The sequence below is a fragment of the Hibiscus syriacus genome, unplaced genomic scaffold, assembly GCF_006381635.1.
Source record: "Hibiscus syriacus cultivar Baekdansim isolate YM2019G1 unplaced genomic scaffold, ASM638163v2 tig00110210_pilon, whole genome shotgun sequence".
In the NCBI taxonomy this organism is placed as follows: Eukaryota; Viridiplantae; Streptophyta; class Magnoliopsida; order Malvales; family Malvaceae; genus Hibiscus; species Hibiscus syriacus.
In genome coordinates this window covers 655,372-680,690 of record NW_024062629.1, presented here as the reverse complement: position 1 = coordinate 680,690, position 25,319 = coordinate 655,372, and the positions used below count along the sequence as shown (strand labels likewise).

The 25,319-nt window shown below is 33.4% G+C and overlaps 1 protein-coding gene and 1 pseudogene across 1 annotated transcript; both read right to left on the bottom strand.

Annotated features, from left to right (window-relative positions):
• Positions 1–2,181: 2,181 nt before the first annotated feature.
• On the bottom strand, positions 2,182–6,631 carry LOC120113572 (annotated as a pseudogene).
• A 6,381-nt stretch (positions 6,632–13,012) lies between these two features.
• On the bottom strand, positions 13,013–15,831 carry LOC120113555. The gene is made up of 6 exons (XM_039134678.1): positions 15,414–15,831; positions 14,344–14,470; positions 13,742–13,881; positions 13,555–13,617; positions 13,370–13,438; positions 13,013–13,192 (listed from the first exon to the last, which is right to left on the bottom strand). Exons 1-6 carry the CDS (start codon positions 15,615–15,617, stop codon positions 13,121–13,123), a joined length of 675 nt encoding a protein of 224 aa, XP_038990609.1. The 5' UTR covers positions 15,618–15,831; the 3' UTR covers positions 13,013–13,120.
• Positions 15,832–25,319: the final 9,488 nt, after the last annotated feature.

Sequence of the window (25,319 nt, the reverse complement as noted above, 5' to 3'; positions counted from 1 at the left end):
TATGATTCAAAGAAGGTAATGCAACAATTAGAATCTCTAGATAGTTTACTGACAGACAAAAGATTGCAGGCTAATTTAGGGACATGAAGAACATTATTGAGATTAATTTCTCTGTCAGTTTAATGAGTCCTTTTACTGCAATAGGTGAAAACTACCATCGGCAATTCTAATTTTTCATTTCCAGGGTAAGGTGAATAGGTATTAAATAAATGAGAAAAACTAGTCATGATCTGAGGCTCCGGAATCTATTATCCACATAGAAGAATTTGGACAAGAAAGGGCTTTAGGATTACTACCTATTTGTGACAAAGAAACACTAGGAATACCGGATGAGAAATTGGTTTATCAGTTTCAGAGTTGATCAATCTGCTCTTTGTTGAAGGGACCTGAGTCACTTCACTTGCAGTAGGAATTCCACGATTCTTCTCTCCTTGCTTGTTGCTTTCCAGTTAGCAGGTTTGCCATAAATTTTCAACATGTCTCACGTGTATGGCGGGGTTTGTTGCAAAAATCGCACCAGACCCGTGGTTTATCATCAGCAAATACTTCGCCAATGGATGGAATAGGAGGTCTGCCAATAATCTTTCCTCGTACTTCATCAAACTCAACATTGAGGCCGGCAAGAAACTTGTAAATACGACTATCTTCTACAGTTTTCTTATGGTGATTACAATCGTCAGTACTTTTCCATTCGTATGTGTTGAAGAGATCAAGATCCTGTCACATCCTTTTCAACGAATGAAAATATGTGGTGACAGAATTATCTCCTTGACGAATCTCCTCCAATTTTTAAAGTCAACTCAAAAACCTGAGATTGGTTGCCCAGGTCAGAATACATCTGACTAATATTATCCCACAATTCTTTTGCAGTAGGATAACACATGTAATTGGAGCTTATGTCCTCCTCCATAGAATTGACCAACCATTTCATACCATGGAGTTTTTCAGCATCCCAATTAGCGTCAGCGGATCATCAACAGCAGAAGCTTCTTGTCACCAGTGATGTAATCGATTTTCCTTGCCCACGAATATACATCCGACTGATTGTGACCATCGGAGAAGTTGTCACCATTTAAGCGAATGGTGATGATTTGGACAGAATGAGAATTGGAGTGGTTGTGCGGAGTGGTCGTAGCAGGGGTTGAGGTGATTTGCGACGCGACTTTGGACATGGCTACGGTGATTTTGAAACTATTCGTTTTTAGGGTTAAAGGGTTAAGACACGATGGCTCTGACACCAAATTAGAAAAAGAATGAAGAATAATGTCTTATTTCTTGAATGTACAAGACTCCTTTTATACAGAGGAAATTACAACAAAAAAAAGAAACTAATTAGAGTCATTTTGACAACTTCTACTTTCCTACTTTTTCTTGATTTACATCTTTTACTTTCTATATTTACATAGAAACAGATCCTAGAATATCTCACAAATTATGACTAAATCAAGGCTTTCAATGACCAAATTTCCAACATTCTAGTGATTATTTGATTTACCATAAGATTGAGAATATATTTTTTGTTTACCTTGAGGATTTCATGGCTAGAGGATCCAGAGGAAGGAATAAAGATGGTTCTGCATAGGCTTTGAGATTATTAGTTTGATTCACTCTTTTAAAAGTGATGTTTGTAATGATAAATCTTAAGCCTCGTGAGTCAACCTACATGCTAATGCAACCAAATCATTAAAGGAAAATCAAGCCAAGTGTTCATACCACCAACTTCATTTAGAAGCAGCTAAACAACAGTAGCGATGACATTAGGAATCAAACATTAGAAACTCCTAACAAATATGAAATCATTAATAGTCTTTCCCGATAAAACTTGCAAGCACACCTAATCTAACAAGATATAATTTCAGAAGACTCTAAACTTGCAGTGTAGACTTCTAAGACATTTGAAAATGACAGAATAAAGGATGAGTGTTATACGAAGCATGTCATCGCTTGTGGATATGCTAAATGAGCTGACTTTTACTTGGTAGCAATTACCAGTGGGTAAGGACTATCTCTGTTGGAAGTTTTATATTACACTAAACTGCCTACTGTTGCAACCAAATGGTGTTTTGTTGGTCCCAAAAATGTGAAATATGAAAATTTTGTCCATGCTACATGGTTAAACTATACTATATGAGCATTAATAAGTATTACCATTAACCGTTAAAGAAGCAAAGCATGAATAAATACAGAAAAAACAAGGGACTTTGCCTTTCCTTTCAAGGCCTTCGGCCAAACATGGAACACTGGCTCAACAGAGCTTCTTTGTTTTTTTTTTTTTTTTTTACATTTTTTTTCGAATTTCTCTACATGAGGCTTTTTAATTGGGAAGCCTAATCATGCCCAATTTTCTAATTGAATTTGGGGCCAAACTCTATACCTAGAGCACTGCATTAAGTGCCACCTTTCCTACTCTGGAACCCTAGAAAAGGAAAGAAGAAAAAAGAGGGGGGGGGGGGGAGGGCAGCCGATGATGCTAATACTGCCTATATTTTTACAGACAATCCTTTCAAAGCTGTATTTCTCGAAAAGAAACTATATCGAAAGCGATTATACCAGGAAAGCTTTGTCTCGCCAAAGCCTGTGCACTGGCCATCACCTTCCTGTCCGCTACTAAAGAGAGTTTGGTCCGAGCAGTTAGTGATGCTCCGCATGCTAGATTATGACTGACATGCTGAATGGCATACCCGCAGTCTGTTATCCCAGTCGTTATCACATTTTTGGATCGAAATCTGGTAAGGAAAGTAATAAGTGACAACCAAAACCAAAATGGAGATACTAATGAAAACAAATTCTTGGAAATAGAATTGCCAGAATGAGCTACTTTACCCAGCAGGCCAGTCGCTTGGCAGCTGCATCGCAGTTAGCTGCTCCCGAATACATTACTAAACAACTTTTGCACACCGCTTGGGAATAGACGGTGGTAATTGGGCATGACAACAACTTCTCTAGCTGCTGTAATATACTTGCGTCGCTAGGTGCACAGTGTTGCCCAGACAACTCCCTCTCCAACACATCCTTGCATACTGAAAGACTCGAGGAATGTAGAGCTATTCTGGCATGTGTAGCCCGCATAGTCAGAGCAGCGGAACTCACAAACTCCATTGTCACAGACACCACCGTGGAGGCTGCATTGTTCATCGCAAACAGCTGGCATATAATCCAAGTGAAATTGTAAGAATTAGGAACACACAGGAAATATGGTATCACTTGCCTGCATTTTATCCTAACATACACAGCATGAAATGGCTTCAATAATGAAATGAAAACCTTGAGAGGTATCAATGAATGTCTTAGTATATTAAACAGCACTCAATGCTTCATTTTGTTTCTCCTGAAGAAAGAGGGAATAATAAATGATCATATTTCATACGTTTATGCTTAACAATGCTGGAAACGGCATTCCAATAGAGAAACCCCCCCCCCAACTATTCATCCACAAATAATAATTAGATAAAAAAAAGACTAAAAAGAGAAAATGAGTATCTATAGTTCAACAACGCATTACCAGTGGAGCAGTCAATGCCGGCACGACCGTTATCACATTCGCAGACCCCATTTGCAAGGCACTTTCCATGCCATTGCAATTGCTAGGGCAAGATCCTGAAAATTATATAACAGAGGCCAGAAATAACATTACTTTATTTAACAGGATTTGCTTGGAAGGAATCCACATACCATGCTTTATTTAACTAAATAATGAACTGAGGAGTCTGGAACTCACTTTTACTACAATCGTGACCATGAAATCCCAGAAAGCAATGACACTTTCCATTGACACAGTCACCGTTAAAATTGCAAGAATTTGCACATTGGCCAGACACAGAAACAGAGGCAGTGCTACAGATTTCGTGGTAAGCAGGACAAATCAGTTCACCTGCAGATAAACATCAAAAGAATTAGTGCAAATAGAAAGATTTTATTGACTGGAAGTCAGTTGATTGAAATTACCATTAAAACCAGGGAACTGAACTGGTCCACCAGATTTAGGACACACTTTCCAGATACCGTCCACAGCAACCTAAAAGAACAATTATTAACAAAATTAAGTATAAGTTTAGGAGGGAAAGAACTTAACGTTCAAATGATTCTTTGCCAGCTTTATGTTTTACCGTTATAAACAAAAGGTATTAGTTCAGTTTAGCCAGCCCATACAGGAAATAGATCATAGCAAAACTTTGCTTTGTAAAATAAAAATCTTTGCTTAGCAAACACCTATCTGTACCTCTAATGAGTTATTTACACATCTATGCTGGTAACAACCATTTCCTTGGGTCACAGAACCACGCACAAAACCCTACGCACTAAGGATGAAGCCATGCACCTATGTAATCATTAAAAGTAATTCATCAGCAATTGCCTCAGAAAGTCCTTACCATATTTAAATTAAAAAGAAAAGTTTAAACAGAGCCCCAGTAAAGTTCTTTCGGGTCAAAGCTCACCTCGAGTTACTCCCTCTCACTTCACCTAACATCCTGTCTGGGGCCCTTGCACTATTAATGTCCGTACAAGATCCATCAGAGTATGCCACAAAGTATGTGCAATAATCAGCCAGCGAGACTGACCACCTGTAAAAGTCAATAACAAAGGTCATGGACTCAAAATGGCAAGTTGCATGCAGAACACAAGTATCACATTAGGAACATGTATAACCAAAACTGAAACAGATTGGCTATAATTGTAACTTACATTTTCATATGTTAATTCACTGGTTTTCAATCCCCATAGATAAGGAATTCAAGTTCCAAACAAGAACATACCCTTGTTAGCCTGAGGAAAATACTGAGCCCATTGTGGGAGGTCCCCACTGTAACTTACAATAGGACAGTAACCCTCTGCTTCCCTGTTATATGTACAGCCAGACAAATTGGTTGTATTGCAATGATATGCCCCCTTCCAGAAACTGCAAGGAGCAGTAACAAAATCTGTTCCTTGGTTGCGACCCCAATCAAGACGATCTGCCATGCTATAGTTAGCTTGATACCATCCACTATCTTCCAACAATGCCAGAGTCATTTTGAAACTTGATCTTGTATCCACAGATCCCGTCATTATCTCATTCATCAAAAGCCGTTTTTCCCAATGAATCCTGCAGCCAAGTCATCACTCAAAACATTAAGGACCATATGGCTAAACAGCTGCATCATCTGTTAAAAACCATATTACGTATTCTATTTTGAGATAACTTCCGTGAGTAATCCACAATCAATGGCTCAAAATAGGGAGGGGAGAGGTAATAACAACTATGCCAAATTGAATACCTGATGTGCCACGTCCTCCCCCATCTTCTAGCTCTAAGCCTGTAAAATTTTCTGAAAGGCCTGTTGATTAAACGATCATCAATAACTTGTTCAATTTTATCATTTACTTTTTTCAGTAATCTAATGCAAACAAAAAAGGAGTTAACAATACCCCATAATGATGTCGTGAATGCATGACAACACGTGGAAGCACCACACGAGTTACCATCCTCCCAAGCTTTTCATCCATAGTCTGTACAGTCACCTGCAAATGCACAAAATGATAACCATTGGGTAGTGAGGTTCTAACACTTTCCATGAAGTACAGATGTGACAAATAAGCAACATAAGCTTTTCATATTGAAAGCAACAAGACATAAGATTCAGTGTCAAAAGCATTTGTTTGCGTCCAAATCACAAAATATTAGAAGTTTCAAGTGAAGTCTGATTTCAAAAACAATGAATAAGTGATGCAGATTTGAGCTTTTACTTTAGAATCCAAAACTTGTCATGAAAATTGGTTTGATATCCATATTCACAATCCATGCCATACAATTACCTGACTGCGCCTCCTTTTTCTCTCATCCCTAAAATGAGCAAAGCATGTGGGTCAAAGCCAAGAACATGCATAACCTGGATTAAAACAACAATGGTGTTTAGGAAAATTATCCTTCCATACTCTTCCAAATTCATACAATTAACATCATCAACCTCGTGGATAAGAGTAGCTGAAAGTAAAGTCTTTGCTTCAGCCGTTAAATGTCGAGGAGCAACATTCACATGACCTACAAAACGGAAGTACATTGTTGCTTTTGATTTTAGATTTCTACTGCACATAGAAGCACATAGTCGACACTTTAGAGATGGACAACAAGCGATTACCAGCATTTGCACGGCCCCATTGATCACGTTCACACGCAACCGCCCATGCCAAAGTGTTGCCAGTGGTAGGTCTTGTAGTCACAAGAAGAACCAAGTCTGCATCGGCAACACCATCTGCATGAAAAGATAGATAAAGATAGTGGTTACAAAAGAATGAACTAACAGAAAATACTTAGAGGCCAACATGAAGACGAAAATGGAATCTAAGCAAAGTTATGAAACAACAATGGCATACCTTCAACATATTCACGAGGTAGCTGTACGCCTCCATCTTGTCCACATGCAGAATATCCACTCAATCTCAAATTTCCTCTCACAGGCTCTACAGCCAATGCTCTCTTGAACCAGTCAGCTGTCTTCCCTAGAGCCTTCATTAAATTTCATAGAAAAGTAACGTTGGCTTAATCCCAACTCAACAAAAACAAATTCATTTGTAGAATGTATAAGTTCAAACCTTGCGGAGGCGGCGACGTTTGTCCTCTCCCAGATATATCATCCAAAGTGCAATTACCCAGTCACCATGGATTGGAGGGTCACCATGAGGATTGCAGGAGGTGTGCCAGGCGGATAATTCAGAGGAGGCTCCCCAAGCTGGTAAAATAAAATCCGGAAACAACAGAAACAAAGAAAGAAAATACCAAATGCCCTCAATTAGACTCACAATCATGACCAGAACTACAATGTTAAAGAGATCAACATGGACACAAGAGCACCCACCTTCACAATGTCACCAACTTTTCGACAATCTCTATCCTGTGAGTGGCAACAGCATCATAATTTAAAAATATTCTTATAGGTTGTTTAGCATCCTTTGGATGCCCAAGCAACTCGGGAATCCCAAGCAATGATCTTCCATTGTGATGTACATGATTTGAGATACCAGAATGCTCATAAACTTGGGGGGTAACCGAATAAACCTTGCGACCAGGTCGCCTCCTCTGTTCAACTATCTGGTCATGAATACATGAATGTGAAGCAATGTTTTCCCTACTCCCTCTTTCTTGACCTTCCCACTGCAGATCATCATGGTCTCGGAACTTGGCTGTAGCAGCTTCAACCTAACAATAACAATAAAACCTGCAGTACACATAAGAAAAAGCTCCAGCTTTAAAGGGAATTGCACAAACCCTAAACCCCGGAATTAGAAATTAAAACAAAAAAGGCAAGTAAAACTCTATGAATCAATAGATCTAAAAAAACACTGGCTAATACCAGCACCAAGATTAAATTTTTGCAAATCGTGAACCAAAATTCAGCCATCTGATGTGGCGTTCACCCACCACCACACAAAAAATAAATAAAATTCAAATAATTCGAAAGTAACAAATTGGGGAACGGTGAATACTGTAGATTAAGAATCCAGATAACTTTCAAAATCTCAAGAGCTAATTTCAAGTTCACAGTTTTATCCAACAAGCAAACCCTTAGTGAACAGCTTCCAAAAAGGGAAGAACCCCAAAAAAAATCGTTACAAAAGGTAAAATTAATAAATATAGGTAAAACTATGAAGTACCCAAATGAATCACATCTTTAAGTGCAGACAAGAAAGAAAGAAAAAAAACTTTACTAAACAGCAAAGTTCGAAATATCTGATCTTTTTCGAACTATTTTCTCACGAACCCAGAAGTTCTGCAACCTGGTTTATTCCTACAATTAAACCCACAATCATCCCAGCCTTTTTATGCAATTCAAACGGTCTGAGAACTTTTTTTCTCTTTTATGAAAAAAAAATACAGTGAAATGGAAGCTTTACCTCCAATAAACCAGCAGCAAATCGAAGCTTAAAATCAAATCTGGTTAAGCTCCTTGAACCAAACCGGATTAAAGCTCCATGAAATATCCAAAAGTAAAGCATACACTCTTATAATTCCATCAAATCCGCATTGATTCTCCAATCGGTTTTAGAACCCAGAAAATAGCTCTTCGCTCCACATTTCTCCTCCAAAAAAGATATTTCCAAGAAAAAACCCAAAAGTTGCAGAGCTTGGCCCAAGCGAAAATCTGTATATAGACTGAAAAATAATGGGATCTAAATATCTTCCAATCTGTCCTTCTGAACAGGAAATCAGGTGTTCTCAAAACAGTGCTGCTAAAAAGGACGAGATTTCTAAAGATTTCTCCTCTCCTTCCCCCCCCCCCCCTTTTCTGGGTTTTCAGAGAGATAAGACACAGTGACAGTGAAGAAATGAAGGATAACTAAACGAGGGTAAAGGAGATTACAGAAGAAATAATGAACATAAATCCAACGACTGTTGGGTACAACTATATATATATATATATACACATACATGGTGCTTTCTTTTTCTCCTACATAAAAAGTTGATAATAGGAGGAAAGAAAATCAGGTGTACCTAAATATGATATTAAGCAACTAAACTAAATATAAAAAGTTGATAATATTTATCTAAAAATTTATATTATTATTATTTATAAATTAAGTTTAACTTGATTATTAGTAGTATAATTTTAATATATTGATATTTTTAATTTATAAATAAAAATTTTAAATTTTAAATTAATATCTAAACAATCTTTTTAGTTTTAATGTGTTATCATCATTTTCAATCGAGATATAATAATTAATTTCTTTTTTATTAAGTTAAGGTGATTATAAAGTAATATATTTTGAGTATTTTAAGCTCTTTAACCATGAACGTTTAATTATTATTATAGTCGCCGGTGATCGAACTCGTAACCTCTAGAAATAACAACAATTCCTTAAACCACGGAAGTGATTTGATTCGTGCTAAATTCGTCTTTTTTTAGTTCCTATCCAACATTTAAATTTTCCAAAGTGTCCATCCTAAATATTTAATTTACATGGAAAACATGCTATGCTATGTGTCTACACTGTAATATCAACCCAATATAAATGCAAAATTAACTATTTCCTTATTTGTCACTAATATTGCAAGTGTTGATCATGTAGAATTGACCCATTTGGTGCAAAAACAAAAATGAAAGTTCATTCAATAGTGTAAAATTTATTTACCAAAGGCTATACTGTGTGGTTATTTAATGAATTATACTACATAAACATTAAATGCTGAATGTTTTTAAAGCAGATATAAATAGATCCCTCAATGTACAAACTCTAACATCTTTCAAAGAGTGGTTAGTACGCAGCTTTTATTATATATTTATATGAGAAAAGACGTCAGGTGATCAGACCGTCTTTTCTCATGTAATGTTCATTCTATCGTAATCGGGAAAAAATATTTTTTTCAACGTTCCGTGCATACATTTTCCCCTAAACCATTATCATATCAAATTTACCCTACAATTTTATATAGTGTATATCAATAGAAAGCATAACTGTCTACCATATATGGTAATGTAAAATAATAGTGAAAGGGTTGTTAGGGTTTGGTGTACTCCCAACCGATTGTCAGGGACTTGAACATTATTTAGATTTTAGTATGAGTTTATTACAACATTGTTACAAGATCTATCATTGTCTTCAAATGTGTTAGCTGACCTACTTTGGATACAATATAACTCATATACCTAATAAAAACATAGTCAAAATCTATTTTTCTGATGATTAATCCAACTTGTAAGTTTAAAAACCCTTAATTGGAAAAATGATAAATTAAAAGATTTTGTTAATCAACGATTGAGTAACAAACGTATAGCGGAAAATGACATTAAAACCTATGAACAAAGCTCTTATCTAAAAAAATCTATACAAAAACCATTAGTAGGCTATTAGGGTCACTTATGTTGGTTGAAAGTTAAGATAACGGGTATCTATATGTTTAGTACTTCAACTATCACTTGTTTTCTGTTTTGATCATTCAACTTTTTTTGTTTTAAAGTCATACATAACATTATGTTTTGGTTTCATTTTGGTCTTCATTTGTTAAAAAAATTAACGACGATATTGATGTATCACCGTAAGGCAATGTCATGACATCGTTAAGAAAAATTTTAAAATGTCACATTAATTATTTTTTTCAATTTTATTTTTGCTTTGGATGACCGAACCAAAACGTAACATTATGTATAATTCTAAAAAAGTAATAGTTGAGTGATTAAAACGGAATAAAAATAATGGTTTGAGCACTAAACATGTAATTTATCCTAAAATAATTTAGTCAGCATCTTTAGGTGTTGAAAATATACGATTTCTTTCAACATATAATTTCTCCCTATACATTTCTTTAATTTTCATTAATCAGGATTGAGAGATGAGAATTAGATAATGGTATATCAATATTTTTATATTTTTGACCTAAATTATCATTAGTAATTAAGATAAATTTTATTGTAATTGTTTTAAGTAAGAATTCTTATGGATTAAGAATTTTTGGTGATCAAATATTTGGTTTTATAAACATTGATAATGTCTTAACCTAATTAGTGAAAGATAATTATTTTGGAGAGATATAATCTTTTTGGAATCTCTGTAATTTTTGGGGTTTATGTTACAGAAATAATTTTAGAGGTAGGCAAGACCGAACCACGTTAAATCTCGTCTTTTGTGCATGTCTTATTTTATGTTGATATCACTTTGATTATTTTTCCGCTTACATATTATAACAAATATATAATATAATTTTTTTAAAATAAACCCATTTGAATTTATTTTAAATATTATATTACTATTTGATTTATTAATACTATATTTGAAAATTAAATTTGAATAGTCTGATGGTATGTCATAATCCATCAACTCGTGGATGGGTCTACTTAAGAGCTTTATTTGAAAAGACAATGCATGGAATTTAAGAATGTTTCTTTTGCGTCCAAGTTGTTATAAATTAAAGAAATTAATTAAAGTATGAATCTAATTTCCTTTTATAAAATACCATGCTGAAATCCACTTTTATTTTGTTGTTTGTGTTTATGGATTAAAAAGTTGTATGATGCATTTTTAATCTGCTTTTTGCCCTTTTGAGCTTTGAATGTTAGGCTACCTCTCACCTTGGAATTATTTAGGTACATAAATTAACATAACATTTAATAACATGTTCATAATCGTTCATGTACGTTAGTTTATTAACTGAATAAATGAGTAAAAACAAAAAATTTCGTTTATGTTCACTAACAATCTCATTTATTTGGTTATTCTTTCTCTTATTTTTTACATTTTAAATATTGGTTAAAGTACGTACTACAATGAAAAAAAAAGTTAAACTTTGTAGTTCAAATTATGAAGTCTAAAGAACTTAAGGACTAATGGCATAATTTCACCAATTTCTCTAGCTTGCAAATAAAAGGATTGAAATATAGTGTATGTTGTCTAACATTAAACGAATGTTAAACGAATGAATACATATATGACTAAAAATTTAAATGAATATGAACCGAACATGAACATCAACATAACTTCGTTTGCTCAAACTTAATTCATTTACATTCCTAAATTTTCATGTCTTGAACATGACTCCATAGTTGCCTGATTTTGGACCGCAACATTACAATCCAAATATCTACAAAACAATTGCATGATTAGACATCCAAAGAGAATCGCGGGAATAGATAAATTAGCATAGTTGATTCGAAGAGAAACATTACGTGGGATTGGGATGGATGGGTACCAGGCCGTTGGTGTGTCATGCTATGCTCCAAACCAAAACCAAGAGGAAGATGAAATTATTGAAAACAAGACCGGCTGGCCATCCCATCTGAAATTCAATGCTTTCCTATTTCCGACCAAACCCAAAGCAGCAACTGCAAGTGGTTTTAGACCACGTTTGTTTTCATTGGTCTAGTGTGCTAGAGCTTAAAAGAAGGGATACAACTCGGAGTGGGGCTCTATTGGCACATGCACAAGGGGACCCAAATTCGTGACTGATTGAGATTATTTCCCACTTTTTGGGTATAGCTTTCCAATTTTTACAACCCCAAAGGCCATTTTTACTTGAAAGTTCCAAGTAAATTGGCTTAACTAGGAAGCCACATTTGCTTATGTTCTGCCATACTTTCAAACTTTGCTTGCCCAAATCTTATTTCACCAAATAAAGTTATAGAGGTCACTTCATGTACCCTGCAAATTCCAAAGACTTCAATACTCTGTTTTTTTCGTACTACGTTCGTTAAATTCAAACATAGTTTATACTTGATTTAGATTTGATTTTTTTATGATTTTCAATGATTTTTTTAAGAATGTCTGATGACTACAAATAGTAACGTAAGTGCATATGTGGAATCATGTAATAAAAATGACAAATAGATATTGTTCCAATATTTTGTTCAACAAGTTATGCTATTTAATCCGTTGAAGTAAAAGGATTAAATTTCAAAATATTAATATTCATGTACTTAAAGGCTATACTTGAGGAAAAGGAGCATCAAGATAATTGCTTGTATAATTAAGTAATATAAATAAAATCTGGAACTGTTACGAAATGGCCGACAGTGGAGGACTGGGACATGCAAGAGCCAAGAGGACAGAGAACCCACTTTGAGAAAGAAAAGAAAGCATGCAAATGCTGGAATTATTTGTTGTTTGGTGTAACACACTACCAAGGATTACTAAATTTAGTAGATTTGTTGGCAGATTAGTGCCATAATATTTGCTTTTGGAATTTTGCATTTAATATCAAATAAGTGGATTGGATATTAAATTTATTTAAAATTTAACACACATAATTTGCATGAATAGAATATAAAATTTAACAGTTAAAGTACTAAAAATAATTATATATATATATATATATATAATATACTTAATTTTAAGTTAGTATAAGTAAAGCTGTATATACATGAACGAGAGCAAATTGCTTGGAAAGGTGGGAGACAGAGTTTAATATCTAAACATTAGGGGATTCATATCTAAAGTCACAGCTACATTCAACCAAGCTTTAAAAAGGAAGCTTCTTGGAGGTATCGTTTTTGGATTATATCTACATTAACTACTCTACCATAATGGAACTCAACCTCTATAGCTCCAACTAAGAGATGCACAGATATCACTACCCAATACCAGGCGAAAACGAACATTACGATACCAAGTAGATATTAGCGTTTGAGAGCCGGTCACAACACTCTCCTCCGTGTCATTTGCAAACGGTCTTCAATTTCTTTGCAGCCTGAACAAATCCCGCAATCACCTGCAGCTCATCCATTTGCTACACACACAGAGGGTAACTTTACCACATTATTATATTTTTCCCCAGAAACTGATATCTCATTTGAAAAGGAGGTGAAAAAACTAATATGCAACTGGCTTAATAGATAGAAACTACTTGCCATACATAAACAAGGAAGAAAACAAAATCAAAAGGAATCTATCGCTGTTAAGTTACCTGTGCCATGAAATGCCTCTGGACGATATCAACTAGCTGCTCTTTTGATGGATTGGGAATGGCCTCCACCTAGAAATAGCAGAAGCAATGAGAAATTACAACTCTTTTTTCTTCGGCTATACACGCACACGAGGCCGTGCTGGTAAATTATATTTCTATTCAATGTTTCAATTGGAGGAGCTTACAAGATTGAAGTGTCGCCAATATCTCCACAGAGCAGCCGTCTCAAGTTTGCTGAGATCAACTTTCTACAGAGCGGATATTATGAAAAATTAACCTTAATTAGGCAATAATAGATAGCTAACCCATACAAGCAACCGGTGATATCGAAAACTATGCAAGAAATAATACAGCCTTTAAAAAATCATATACCGTGGATCCGTGGGGTGTCGAAACAGATCTCTTGGACTGTGAGTCACAAGAAAGAGACCTGCTCAAAGTCTTGCGAGAAGACCCCGTCGATTTATGTGATCTATGCCTCGATCTGTAGGACTTTTGAGTGTCATCGGATGCTGAACATTGAGAGATGGAACAAGCAAGATTAAAGAAAAAAAACATGGAGGGACCAATAAAATGATAAAGAAATGAGACAATGGAGCTTTTAGATTAGAAATAGTGAAAGTTAAAGGTGAAACACAATATACCCTATATGTACAGACCTCAACAACTTCTCACTATACAATATCATCCAAATCACTATATCAAAAGTATTAAGTATTGGAATAGTTAATCCCAAAATTAAGTATCATTAGAGATCAAAAGCCATTAAGCACCATTGCCCTCCACTTCCAGGACAAATTTTATTAGTATCCCAAAGTCAACACAAGTAAAGAAAACAACTTTTGTACTGATAAATTTTTAAAAAAAATCATGTATGCCCAAAAAGAACATAGAAACTAGTGGATTTAGACTCAAAATGAATAACCCTCTCTAGAATATGCAAGATTAGAAATAAGGAGGAAAAGAAAGCTCACTCATATCTGATCCATTGCACTGCATGTTTCCGAATTCGTGGTCGTCGTCATCTTCATTACCAGTGGGAGCTTCAACCACGCTGAGGGCATTTCTCTGTAGCTTTACTTCTATGCCATTCGTAAGAACCTGTGATTTTATTAGTTGGACAAACGCAAATAACCATCAACTACAAAGTAAATGATTCAATAAGTGGATTTGGATATTTGGCAAGAAATAATAGATAGAGAAGGCAAATGAAAAGCACTATATAAATTTTGGAGAAACAGTTGCAAGTTTGGAAAAGCTCGAGATAAGCAAAAACATTAAGAGACTGATACTAACTCAGAATACAAAATATGGGTTTCTTAAACATTCCCGAACCATGCTCAACAAGATCCCAAGAATACCCAATTATGCAATCCAAAAATGTAATACCAAATTAAGATCAACGCCTAATAAATTTAATTTTAAAATTAGATAACAGACTTTAGAGCAGATTTCGAACACTAAGTACAAGAATAAGAAGAAGAAATAACAACCCCCCCCCCCAAAAAAAAAAGAAGAAGAAAAATCATGATTCATCGTAGAAACGCAAGCTAAAATACTTTAAAATGCCAGATCCAATGATAGACACTTAAATGCAATCAAAATCCAAAACCTCAATTTGCAACTCGTGAACAATATAAAGACTGTTACTTTTACTAGAAAGTATCAAAATTCGAGAAAATTTAGAGAGTGGAAAGCTAAATTTGCAGTTTTATTCAAAAATAAATCTTATACAATAGGGCATGCAATTGGCTCAGAGAGAAAGATTCAATGCAAAAATATACAATAGGGCATGCAATTGGCTCAGAGAGAAAGATTCAATGCAAAAATCACCAAAAGGAAAAGAAAGTATAAATAAATGAAGTAAAACCAAAACTCGACAATAGCTCAAATCGAATCCACGCCGCTTTGAACAAAATCAAATTTGGTTTTAATTAAAGCTTAAACGTCACATTATAACCCAGGAAATAAAGAGTAAAACAATTGCCGGAGAAACCCACCCAATCCCATTTCCATCGAAACTGGAAAAAATCAAAAGAATTACCAGCCAATGCCACCCGCCAAGTCCAACAGCCTTCTTGACCACACCTTGAAGACCAACGAGAACTGATTTAGTACGGTTATTCCCGGTGACAACCACCTTAGTGTGACGTGGCAACACCGAGAGTTCCTCTTCACTACTGTCCCCGCAGCTAAGTAACTGCGTGAAACCACCGCCATTGACGGAACTCTCCATTGCCTCCAACATAATTTTCCACCAAACCAACTCAGTGAGTCAAATCAGGCTGGGGTAAAATCGATGGGAATTCGGAACCGTTAGGGATCAAAATTGCATTGGATTCAAAGATGATGCGTTGGTGAATACGTATAAAGTATTTTCGTAAGCAAGCGAGGGAGAAAGTATGGAGAAAAATTGGAATTTTGTGGAGAGGGAGAACAATGATTTTGATAGGTAAAAAAAATTAAAGCATGAAACTCAGTGCTTTGAGACCTGTATTTGTTTATTGGTTGGTGTTCCGGATGAATCCCGGCGACTCCAATTGACCAACTGGGAACGCCACGTAATCTTGTAAGTGCTTTCTCGTCAATCATGCACTACAGAGAGAAAGAATACACGTTCTACTCCATCATTCAAACACCACTAGCGGTTTTATTTTTCCTTGGGTGTTGACCGTTTGACTAGCGTAAAAAAGGTCCGGTGAAAAATATGTCTACGATCTCAATTATTATTTTCTCTGTTTTGGTCATTTTAACTCTTGTTTCTTTTTAAATTATATTAACTATTGTATTTTAATTTTATTTTGATTATTTATTTTAAAAGAAAAATAATAAAACTGATGAATTAGTTAAATGATTATATTTTTCTATCAAAGATTAAAATACATTAAAGACGAAGACCTGTTTAACGTGGTTTTTTAAATTTACTTTTAGTTAAAAATTTGTTTTGATTGCAAAATCAATGTCAAACGGATAAAAGATAAAAAAAATTGAGGAGAAAACAATAGTTTCAAACCGGTAAAATTCCTGGGATAATGGTATGAAAAAAAAATCGTGAGATAATATTGTTGGAGAATTAATTGTTGAGATAGTGTGTTTGCTACAATTCGAACGTTGGTCGCCAAGTTCTCCGAACGATCAAGGAAGTCGCCAAGCTGTTCCCGCGACCCTACACGCACCATGTGATCTGGCTATATGCATACCCAGCGACCTATAAAGCGTGTTATATTATTATCATGAATAATATATAACTAAACATGGCGTGTATATGAACAAAATAACGAAAACATGTCCAAAGGAGGGAATAATCAAAACTCATGTTAAAACCTCTGTTTTGAAAATCGGACCGGACCGGCCGGTTCAACCGGGAATCGTTATTTAGTCCGGTTTAATTTAAACCGGTTGAACCGTTATTAGTGAACCGGCCAGAACCGCTGAACCGATCAGAACCGTTCGAACCAGACCAGCTGAAAACCGGATAAACCGGGAAAAACCGGAATTTTTGTTTTTTGTTTTTTTTTAAATTAAACCAAACAACGTAGTTTATTAAATGAGCCAAGTCGAACTCGAGTATTGCTGAGCTCGACTCGAACTTGAAAACTTTAAAAGTAAGCTCAACTCAAACTCACAAGCTAAAAATTATCAAGTTCAACTCAAACTCGAAATATAATATTGAAACTTAACTCAAAAAGGCTTGTACTCAAAAAAATTTTATAAGCTCGATTGAAGCCTAAAATTCGAGCTTTATTGAAGTGAAAGAATAGTTCACTCAATGCTCACCAAAAGGCTCCATGATTTTGAATGTCAAATTACCTCTATTATTTATAGAAGTTAGTTGTGATGCGCTTCTATGTTTCTTAGCAATGTGAGATTGTTTTGTTCTCCTATTTCTACACTTTAGACTTTTGGGATGCTCTTCTATGTTTCTTAGTCATGTGAGATTGTTTTTAAAAAAAATTAAACCAAACAATATCATTTTGTTATGATTTTTTAACCCCAAATTTATTTTTTAATTATAGTTATATAATTATATTTATTATTTAATATGTTTTACCTTAAATATTATGTTGTAGTTAATTTGAATCATTTTGTTTCACTTGATTTTATGGTTTTTAACTTATATATGTTATGACTTGCTTTGAATATGACTTGTGATATAAAAAATTATTTTTTATTAAATATTTTTGGTATTTTTATTTAATTTTTTAAATAATTATGACATCGTCCGGTTCTTCCGACCGGTCGGACCGGTTTGACCGAACCAATAAACCGGTAGCATGACCAGTTCGCTAACATGTCCAGTTCGCTAGCCGGTCCGGTTCTGAAAACCATGGTTAAAACTCTTTTACTCTGCAATCGCTATGCATCACTAGAGACAATCTTTGTCCCATCCTCCACTTTATTATTTTCTACTCTGGCCTTTCCCCCCTAAAAAAATACTTTCACCTGAAATAGTTAAGGTTAAAATATGAGTTTTTTTTTCTTGGTAAAGTACACAAATGGTCTCTTTATAGGACGTTATTTTGTTGAGTCACCAAATTATTAAAAGTTACATAATGATTTCATAATAATGTTTTAATAATGATTACTACTAATTTGATAATATTTTTGATTTTTTAAAATACAAAACAAATTTGTTAATTAATTTTTATAAATTTTAAGATTATATTCGATTTAATTTTTACTCCTTACTCAAAAGAAAAAAATTTACTAAAGGTTTTGAAATTTAATCGAGTAAAAAACTCAATTTAAACTAAGTAATATCAATACTACTAAGGCATAACCGATATCATGGAAACAGAACCTCAAAATGATATTGATACTACTAATGATTTATTATTAATATTAAATTATTTGATATTTAATGATTTAGTAATGATATGATTTAGTAATGATTAATAATAATGATTTATTATTAATATTTAATGATTTGATACTAATGATTTAGTAATGATTATTAATAATTATTTAATAATGATATGATTTAGTAATGATTACTAATAATGATTACTAATAATTATTTAATAATGATTGGATACTAATGATTTAGTGTTGATTATAGTACTGAGACAATTCGGCTTCCACCAACCTATTCCGCAGAGTCCATGGGATCATGACCACTTCTACAAATTAGATGGTCGTCGTCAGATGAATTGAGTTGAGACGCATGACCACCTCCACAAATTAGATGGTCGCCGTAATGAAAATGAGAATTGGGTTGATAAGCATGCAAGCTACATTAATGCTTGGAACAATAGGGCTTCATTCTTGCCAACTCTTGATCTCATTCAAGATGATGACTTTAATTTTGAGACTTCGGGTTACCTTAATTATTATTGGGATAATGGAAAGTCGTTCTTGACAACAATGGTAAACAATGGTAGAAAGGCGAAAGTTTTTGAAATTTAAGAAAAATTTTGGTAAAGTTGAATACTCTCTACCGAGTGGAACTGGGAGTTCATCTCAACAACCTGAAGCGGAAATAACCCATGTGAATAATAGCGCACCACAACCGTTCGACGATGCGAGATCGTTGCATCATGCATTTGATTATTCTACTGTCCCGACATACGTACTAGAGTTTGTGCAGCGTCAGGAACCCATCTACTCTCCAATGTTTGAGTCGACGTATGACTTTGACCAAATGACATCTATGATGTCAAATACCAATATTTGTCAGTCAACGTTTGCAAGTGGGATGAAAGAGCAAACTGGTGGAATGATAGAGCATATTGGTTGGAATATATTTACAACACCAGTTGAAATGCCCCGAATGAATGAGGAGGATGGGTACCATACTCCTGAGCAACTGTAACAACCACAACGCATCATATGTCCGCCCAGACATTATCATTCAACAACACCCCAGCATCGACTACAATTATAAACCCAATTGTTATCTGTTTAAAATTAAATATTTAAATTAGACTAGTATTTTATTTTGTAAACATAATTTATGTATTAAATTAGACTGATATTTTATTAAAACTTAAATATTATAATATTAAATATGCATGCCTCCACGTGAAATGTAAAAAGAAAAAATCCGACTATTTATAAACATAAATTTGACTATTTATAAAATCGATTTAAATTGATTAAATTGTATTTATATTTAATCATTATTAATAATATTAGTAATCATTATTAAATCATTATTAGTAATTAGTATTTCATTATTAGTAATCATTACTAATCATTAGTATCAAATCTTAAATATTAATAATAAATCATTATTATTAATCATTACTAAATCATTGTAACAACCTCAATATCGGGTTAGTGACTAAATTGTAAAACTTCAGAATTTGATAATTAAAGCAGAATAATTAAATAGTATTATAATTGGTATAGGGTTAAATTGCAAGAAATATGGAATTGAAGGATAGAATGGTCATTTACAAGGAAATAATTAAAGAAGGGATATATATTAGCTACCGTGGAAAAGAAGGAAGAAAAACACAAGGTTCCAGAGTTCTCTTCTTCTCTTCTTTCTCCACACGTGAAGAGGCCAAAACAAAGGTGAGATTTCTTATGAGTTAATTGTTTGCTGAAATTTAAGTTTGGTTTTGCTCTTTAGATGCTAATTAAGCTTAAGGAAAGCTTAATTTTCTTTAAAGCAACAAGATGAAGGGTGTAGGAAGAATTAAAGATTATGAGTTCTTGAATAAAATTTTAAAATAGAGTTTATATTTGAAATCGTAGGTTGAATTTGACTTGTAATCGACTTAATTAAGACATAAGAAGTATTAGAATTAGATTTATAACATGTTGGAAATTGAGGGAGATTCTTGAAATCTATGTGGATGATTGGATTTTTAAGTTTAAGAGGTATTGAATGGGTATTAATTAGTTTAAGTAGTGTATGCAAGTTAAGGATATAAAAAGAGGGGAAATAAAAGTGTTGAGAAGATTATGAAGAGATTTTCGTGCTAAAATAACATTTATGGGCTATGTGCATCGATGCACATTCAATGTGTACCGATGCATCAAGGGTAAAATCCCAGAAATTGTTCAAGGTGTATCGATGCACAAGTAGTGCATCGATGCACCCGCTTAAAATACAAACATTGAATGGGATTTATGTATCGATGCATAGATAGTGCATCGATGCACCCGTCAAGGGATGCATCGATACATGGTGTAGTGCATCGATGCATATCTTCATTAAAAGATGAAAATAACTTTCTTTTAGCCTAAAGAGTGATAGTTTAGAATATATCAATTAGTATACTGATATATATCAATGTATTACTATGTATATTTATAATGTAATCTCGTTCCGGAACAATTAAAGGATTAGAATCGAGTCAAAGCAAGTCTAAGGTGAGTGCATATCCTAGATGAAATATAATTGAGATAAGACTTCCGATAAGTCTATCTCTTATCATTGAATTTATGATTCCATATTCATGCACATGCATACATATATATATGTGTTAACGTTATAGTGATTTCATGTATTTTTCATTCATGATTTAACATGATATTATATGAATGAATGCCATTATCAGAGAATCCTTCCAGGTATGTGAAATAATGGAAACGATCATATGAAGTGACTTACGTGTTTACATGGATTGTGATGAAAGAGATATGAAATGAGAAATGTAATTATAATTAAGCTCATGTTATTTAATATGAGAGTTGTAGGTATAATTGGCATACCAAGAGTCGAGGGATTATCAGTGGTCCTTCGGGACATAGTGGTCCTTCGGGACAAATATTCAGTGCCCCTAGTGGGATTTTATTTGAGCTGTGGTAACAACATTGTGCACAACCTCAGTGTACTCGTATATCTTCTATTCTCAATAATGTACATGGGCAATCCAAAGATAAATTAAAGTGAAATTAGCATGAGAATGTATGTGTTATGTGTACATGTTATCATCATATATGTTATAGTGTAATAGATACATGAAAATTGAAATGTCCTGATCAATGATAAGAATGCATGTTCATAAATTCATTGTTATACATGTGTATACATATATTTATGTTATGGCTCACTAAGTCTATGACTTAGCGTGTAAGTGATTTACACATAGGTACCAAGAAACAAGAAGAGCAGTAATAGAAGTGGCAATGACAACATAAACTACTAAAAGATCAGATCAGAAGTAATTGACAAAGTAGGTATTTTGGTTGTGTATAGAGTGTTGGCATGTAATAAGTTGTTAATTACGAATGCTCTGATCAATTTTATATTTTGTGGTCTCTTTTATGTAAATTAACGTATTTTGTTTTAATGAAAGTTTAAAATTTCCCTGTTTTCTTTAAGTGTCAAAGTTTGAAAAGTCAATGTGACACTTCAGACTCGTATCCAGGTCAGGTACGGGTTGGGGGTGTTACAATCATATCATTACTAAATCATTAAATATCAAATAATTTAATATTAATAATAAATCATTAGTAGTATCAGTATCATTTTGAGGTTCTGTTTCCATGGTATCATTACTGCCTTAGCAGTATTGATACTTCTTAGTTTAAATTGAGTTTTTTACTCGATTAAATTTCAAAACCTTTACTAATTTTTTTTCTTTTGAGTAAGGAGTAAAAATTGAATCGAATATAATCTTAAAATTTATAAAAATTAATTAACAAATTTGTTTGGTATTTAAAAAAATAAAAAATATTATCAAATTAGTAGTAATCATTATTAAAACATTATTATGAAATCATCATGTAACTTTTAATAATTGGGTGATTCAACAAAGCAACGTCCTATAAAAGGACCATTTGTGTATTTTACCAAGAAAAAAAAACTCATATTTTAACACTAACTATTTCAGGTGAAGATATCTTTTTTAGGGGAAAATGCCTTGGTAAAAAATAATAAAGTGGAGGATGGGGCAAAGATTGTCTCTAGTGATGCATAGCAGTTGCAGAGTAAAAGAGTTAGAACATGAGTTTTGATTATTCCCTGTGTCGTGACCGTCTTTCAGTTGGGTCCCGAATTGGGCTTCGACTTTGATTAAATGAATAAGAATTGCCATCGACCATTTAAAACGAATTTAGGTAGGTCAGACACCATCTTACCTAATCTGCGTTGTACCAGAAACGTGTCGAATTCGGGAGTCGGTTACGGTTAAGGAAGGATTAGCACCCTTGAACCGCCCTTTCGGTACCAATTAATTCATCGGTTGTCTTAATCGCGAAAATCAAAATCGAAATTTAAAAATTAAATTCGAATTAATTATCTTTGATCGATTGAAAGTATCCCTAAAAAGTCAAAAGTGTTGAATTGTAAAAATAAAAATATACATGAGAAAAGGATAATAAAAATATTAATATACAAATATTAATAAAAAATAAAATAAATAAATATATATAAAACAATGTAAAAAGAAATAAAAAATATTAAATTAGGAGAAAATGAAAAATATATATAAAGTAAATAATTAAAAAATTGAAATAAAAAAGAATAAGTCAAAAGTTGTTACATCTCCCATGTTTTGCGTGTAGAGAAACTGGATTTGCAATAAAAATGCTCTGCCACTCCTCGTACTTTTAGATACTGGCTTTGGATCATCCACGCTTATTTTTTGTCATTTTCTTCCCTCAGTTTTTTCAAATCGTTGCTCCTTCCTCTGATTTTGGTTCCACTTTTTCTATCTTTTTTAGTTTCGAATGCTCTCTCTCCCTTGTATATTTTTCCCACGAAATACCCCTTGCTTTCCGATTTATTTTTTCGTTTTCCCCTCGAATAATCTTGTGTTTTTCTCTCGTATTTTTCCTTCGTATTTCGTGGTGATTTCTATCTCTAGTAATCGTGTGTAAACTCCCAGTGCCATTTGTGTTCGATTTACATGATTTTATAGCCAAAACTGTTGGCTATTTTTAGAGTCATATATGAACTAAAACATTGCTTTGTTTGTTGGGGATGAGTTGTTATTGAGGAAATCGTCGGACAGTTCAGGGTTGGACCGGGACATGCGATTGGTTGAAGAGTCTTCAAAAATGGTGTGCCACGTTTGGAGAGTTAGAAAGCTAGGGTTCTGGATTTGAGGGTGTATTGCTGGGCTGCTGACTTGGTATTGTAAATGGTCTTTGGGCCTGTAAAAAACATGTAATAAATAAATGTATATGTAATATATCATAATAAAAAATATATATATATATGTAATCGGACGAAAATTAGTGTACACACCCTGCTTTGGACATGTTTTTGTTATTTTGTTCCTATACACGCCATGTTTAGTATATATTATTCATGATAATAATATAACAAGCTTTATAGGTCGCTAGGCATGCATGCCGACCTACAGTCAGATCACATGGTGCGCGTGGGGTCACGGGGACGGCTTGGCGACCTCCTTTGTCGCTCGTAGCACTTGGCGACCAACGTTCGAACTGTAACAAATACCGTATCTCAGCAATTAATTCTCCAACAACATTATCTCACGATTTTTTTTCATACCATTATCTCAAGAATTTTTCTTTTCATACCAATAGCAGAATTAAAATTTGTAGATTTTTCATTCAATTTTTCATTTGGGAGTAAATTATAATTTCACCCTTATTAATACATGAATTTTACTCACTTATATATTCATATTTTATTGTGATAAATTTAATATTAACGCCCTTACTTAATAATTTATTTTTATTATTTAAAAATAAATAAAATTCATGATTTATATATTAAATATTAATAAAATATTTTATATCCTCATGTTAAAAAGTAGTAATAATATATATTTTTAAATAAAATATTTCATTTACAAAGATATTATTAATAAGTTATCTTAAAATATTTTTTTAGATTTTTATTACAATTCAAGTGATATATTTTTATATATTATAGTATTAATAATGTCGCAACCGTCTTTCGGTTGGGCCCAAAATTGGGCTTCGACTTAGGCAAATGGATTGGAGTCGCCACCGATCATTTATTTTAAAAAATAAAAAGGGTTGATCGGATACCTTATTTCTTACCTGATCCGCTTCTTACCAGTGATATGTCAGATTCGGGAGCCGGTTACAGTCAAGGAAGGGTTAGCACCCTTGAACTGCCCTTTCGGTACTATGTAATTTCCAGTCATCTTTAATTAAGAAAATTGTAATTTTAAATTAAAAGGTAAAAATAGCGATCTAGATTACTTACCTCTGATTGGTCAAAAAATACCCTTTAAAATTCAAAAATGTGTTAGAAAAAATGAAAATAAATAATACAAAAACGAACTAAATAAAGAAAGTAATATAAAATAAAGAAAATCAAAGAATGAAAAAGTAAAGACAAAAATAAATAAATAAAATGCAGAAAGATGATAACATATACATATAATATTAAATGAAACGGGTGAAAACCATAGTGAAAGAATGATAAATAAATGCTAAGACGAAAAAGAATAAATAATGATAACATAAAGTTAAAAACGTCAAACTCGTCAAACCTAATCTATTAATTAATCAAAGTACAGCAGTGCATGAAAATGAAGAAAAAAGACGGTGGGGGGTAGATAGATATAATTAATGTGAGTATAATATATATAATAATAATAGTAAAAAAATATATATATACAACGATGAATATCAATAAAAATAGAGAATAAATATAATAGTAAAAATATATAAAATTAAATGAAATATATATATATATATATACATTATATTAATAAATAAAAATAATTACGTAACAAATAAAAATATATACAAATAGAAATAAGGGTCGAATTAAACAAGAAGAAAGAGTTAGGTGTCCAAATTCAAATAAAATAGAAATTTTGGGCCAATATTAAAATGAATTTAGGGATGCAAATGGGGCCTTTTAACACAGCAGGGGACCAAAAGGGTAGTTTACCCTTTACTTCGTAAAAATACGCAGATCAGGAGATTGGGCCGGGTATACACGCGGTTTAACTGGTTAATATAAATGTTAAAAAAAATTTAAACCTTCAATTTTCATCTCTCTCGCCGAACCCTCTCTTATTCTCTCCCTTTTATCTGGTTT

Coding starts and splice junctions, on each gene's coding strand:
- LOC120113555 (XM_039134678.1), bottom strand. CDS start 15,617: ATGTTGGAGGCAATGGAGAGTTCCGTCAATGGCGGTGGTTTCACGCAG. Junction 13,882..14,343: donor GTGCAATGGATCAGATATGA/GTGAGCTTTCTT, acceptor CTCAATGTTCAG/CATCCGATGACACTCAAAAG. Junction 13,618..13,741: donor CGACACCCCACGGATCCACG/GTATATGATTTT, acceptor TCCGCTCTGTAG/AAAGTTGATCTCAGCAAACT.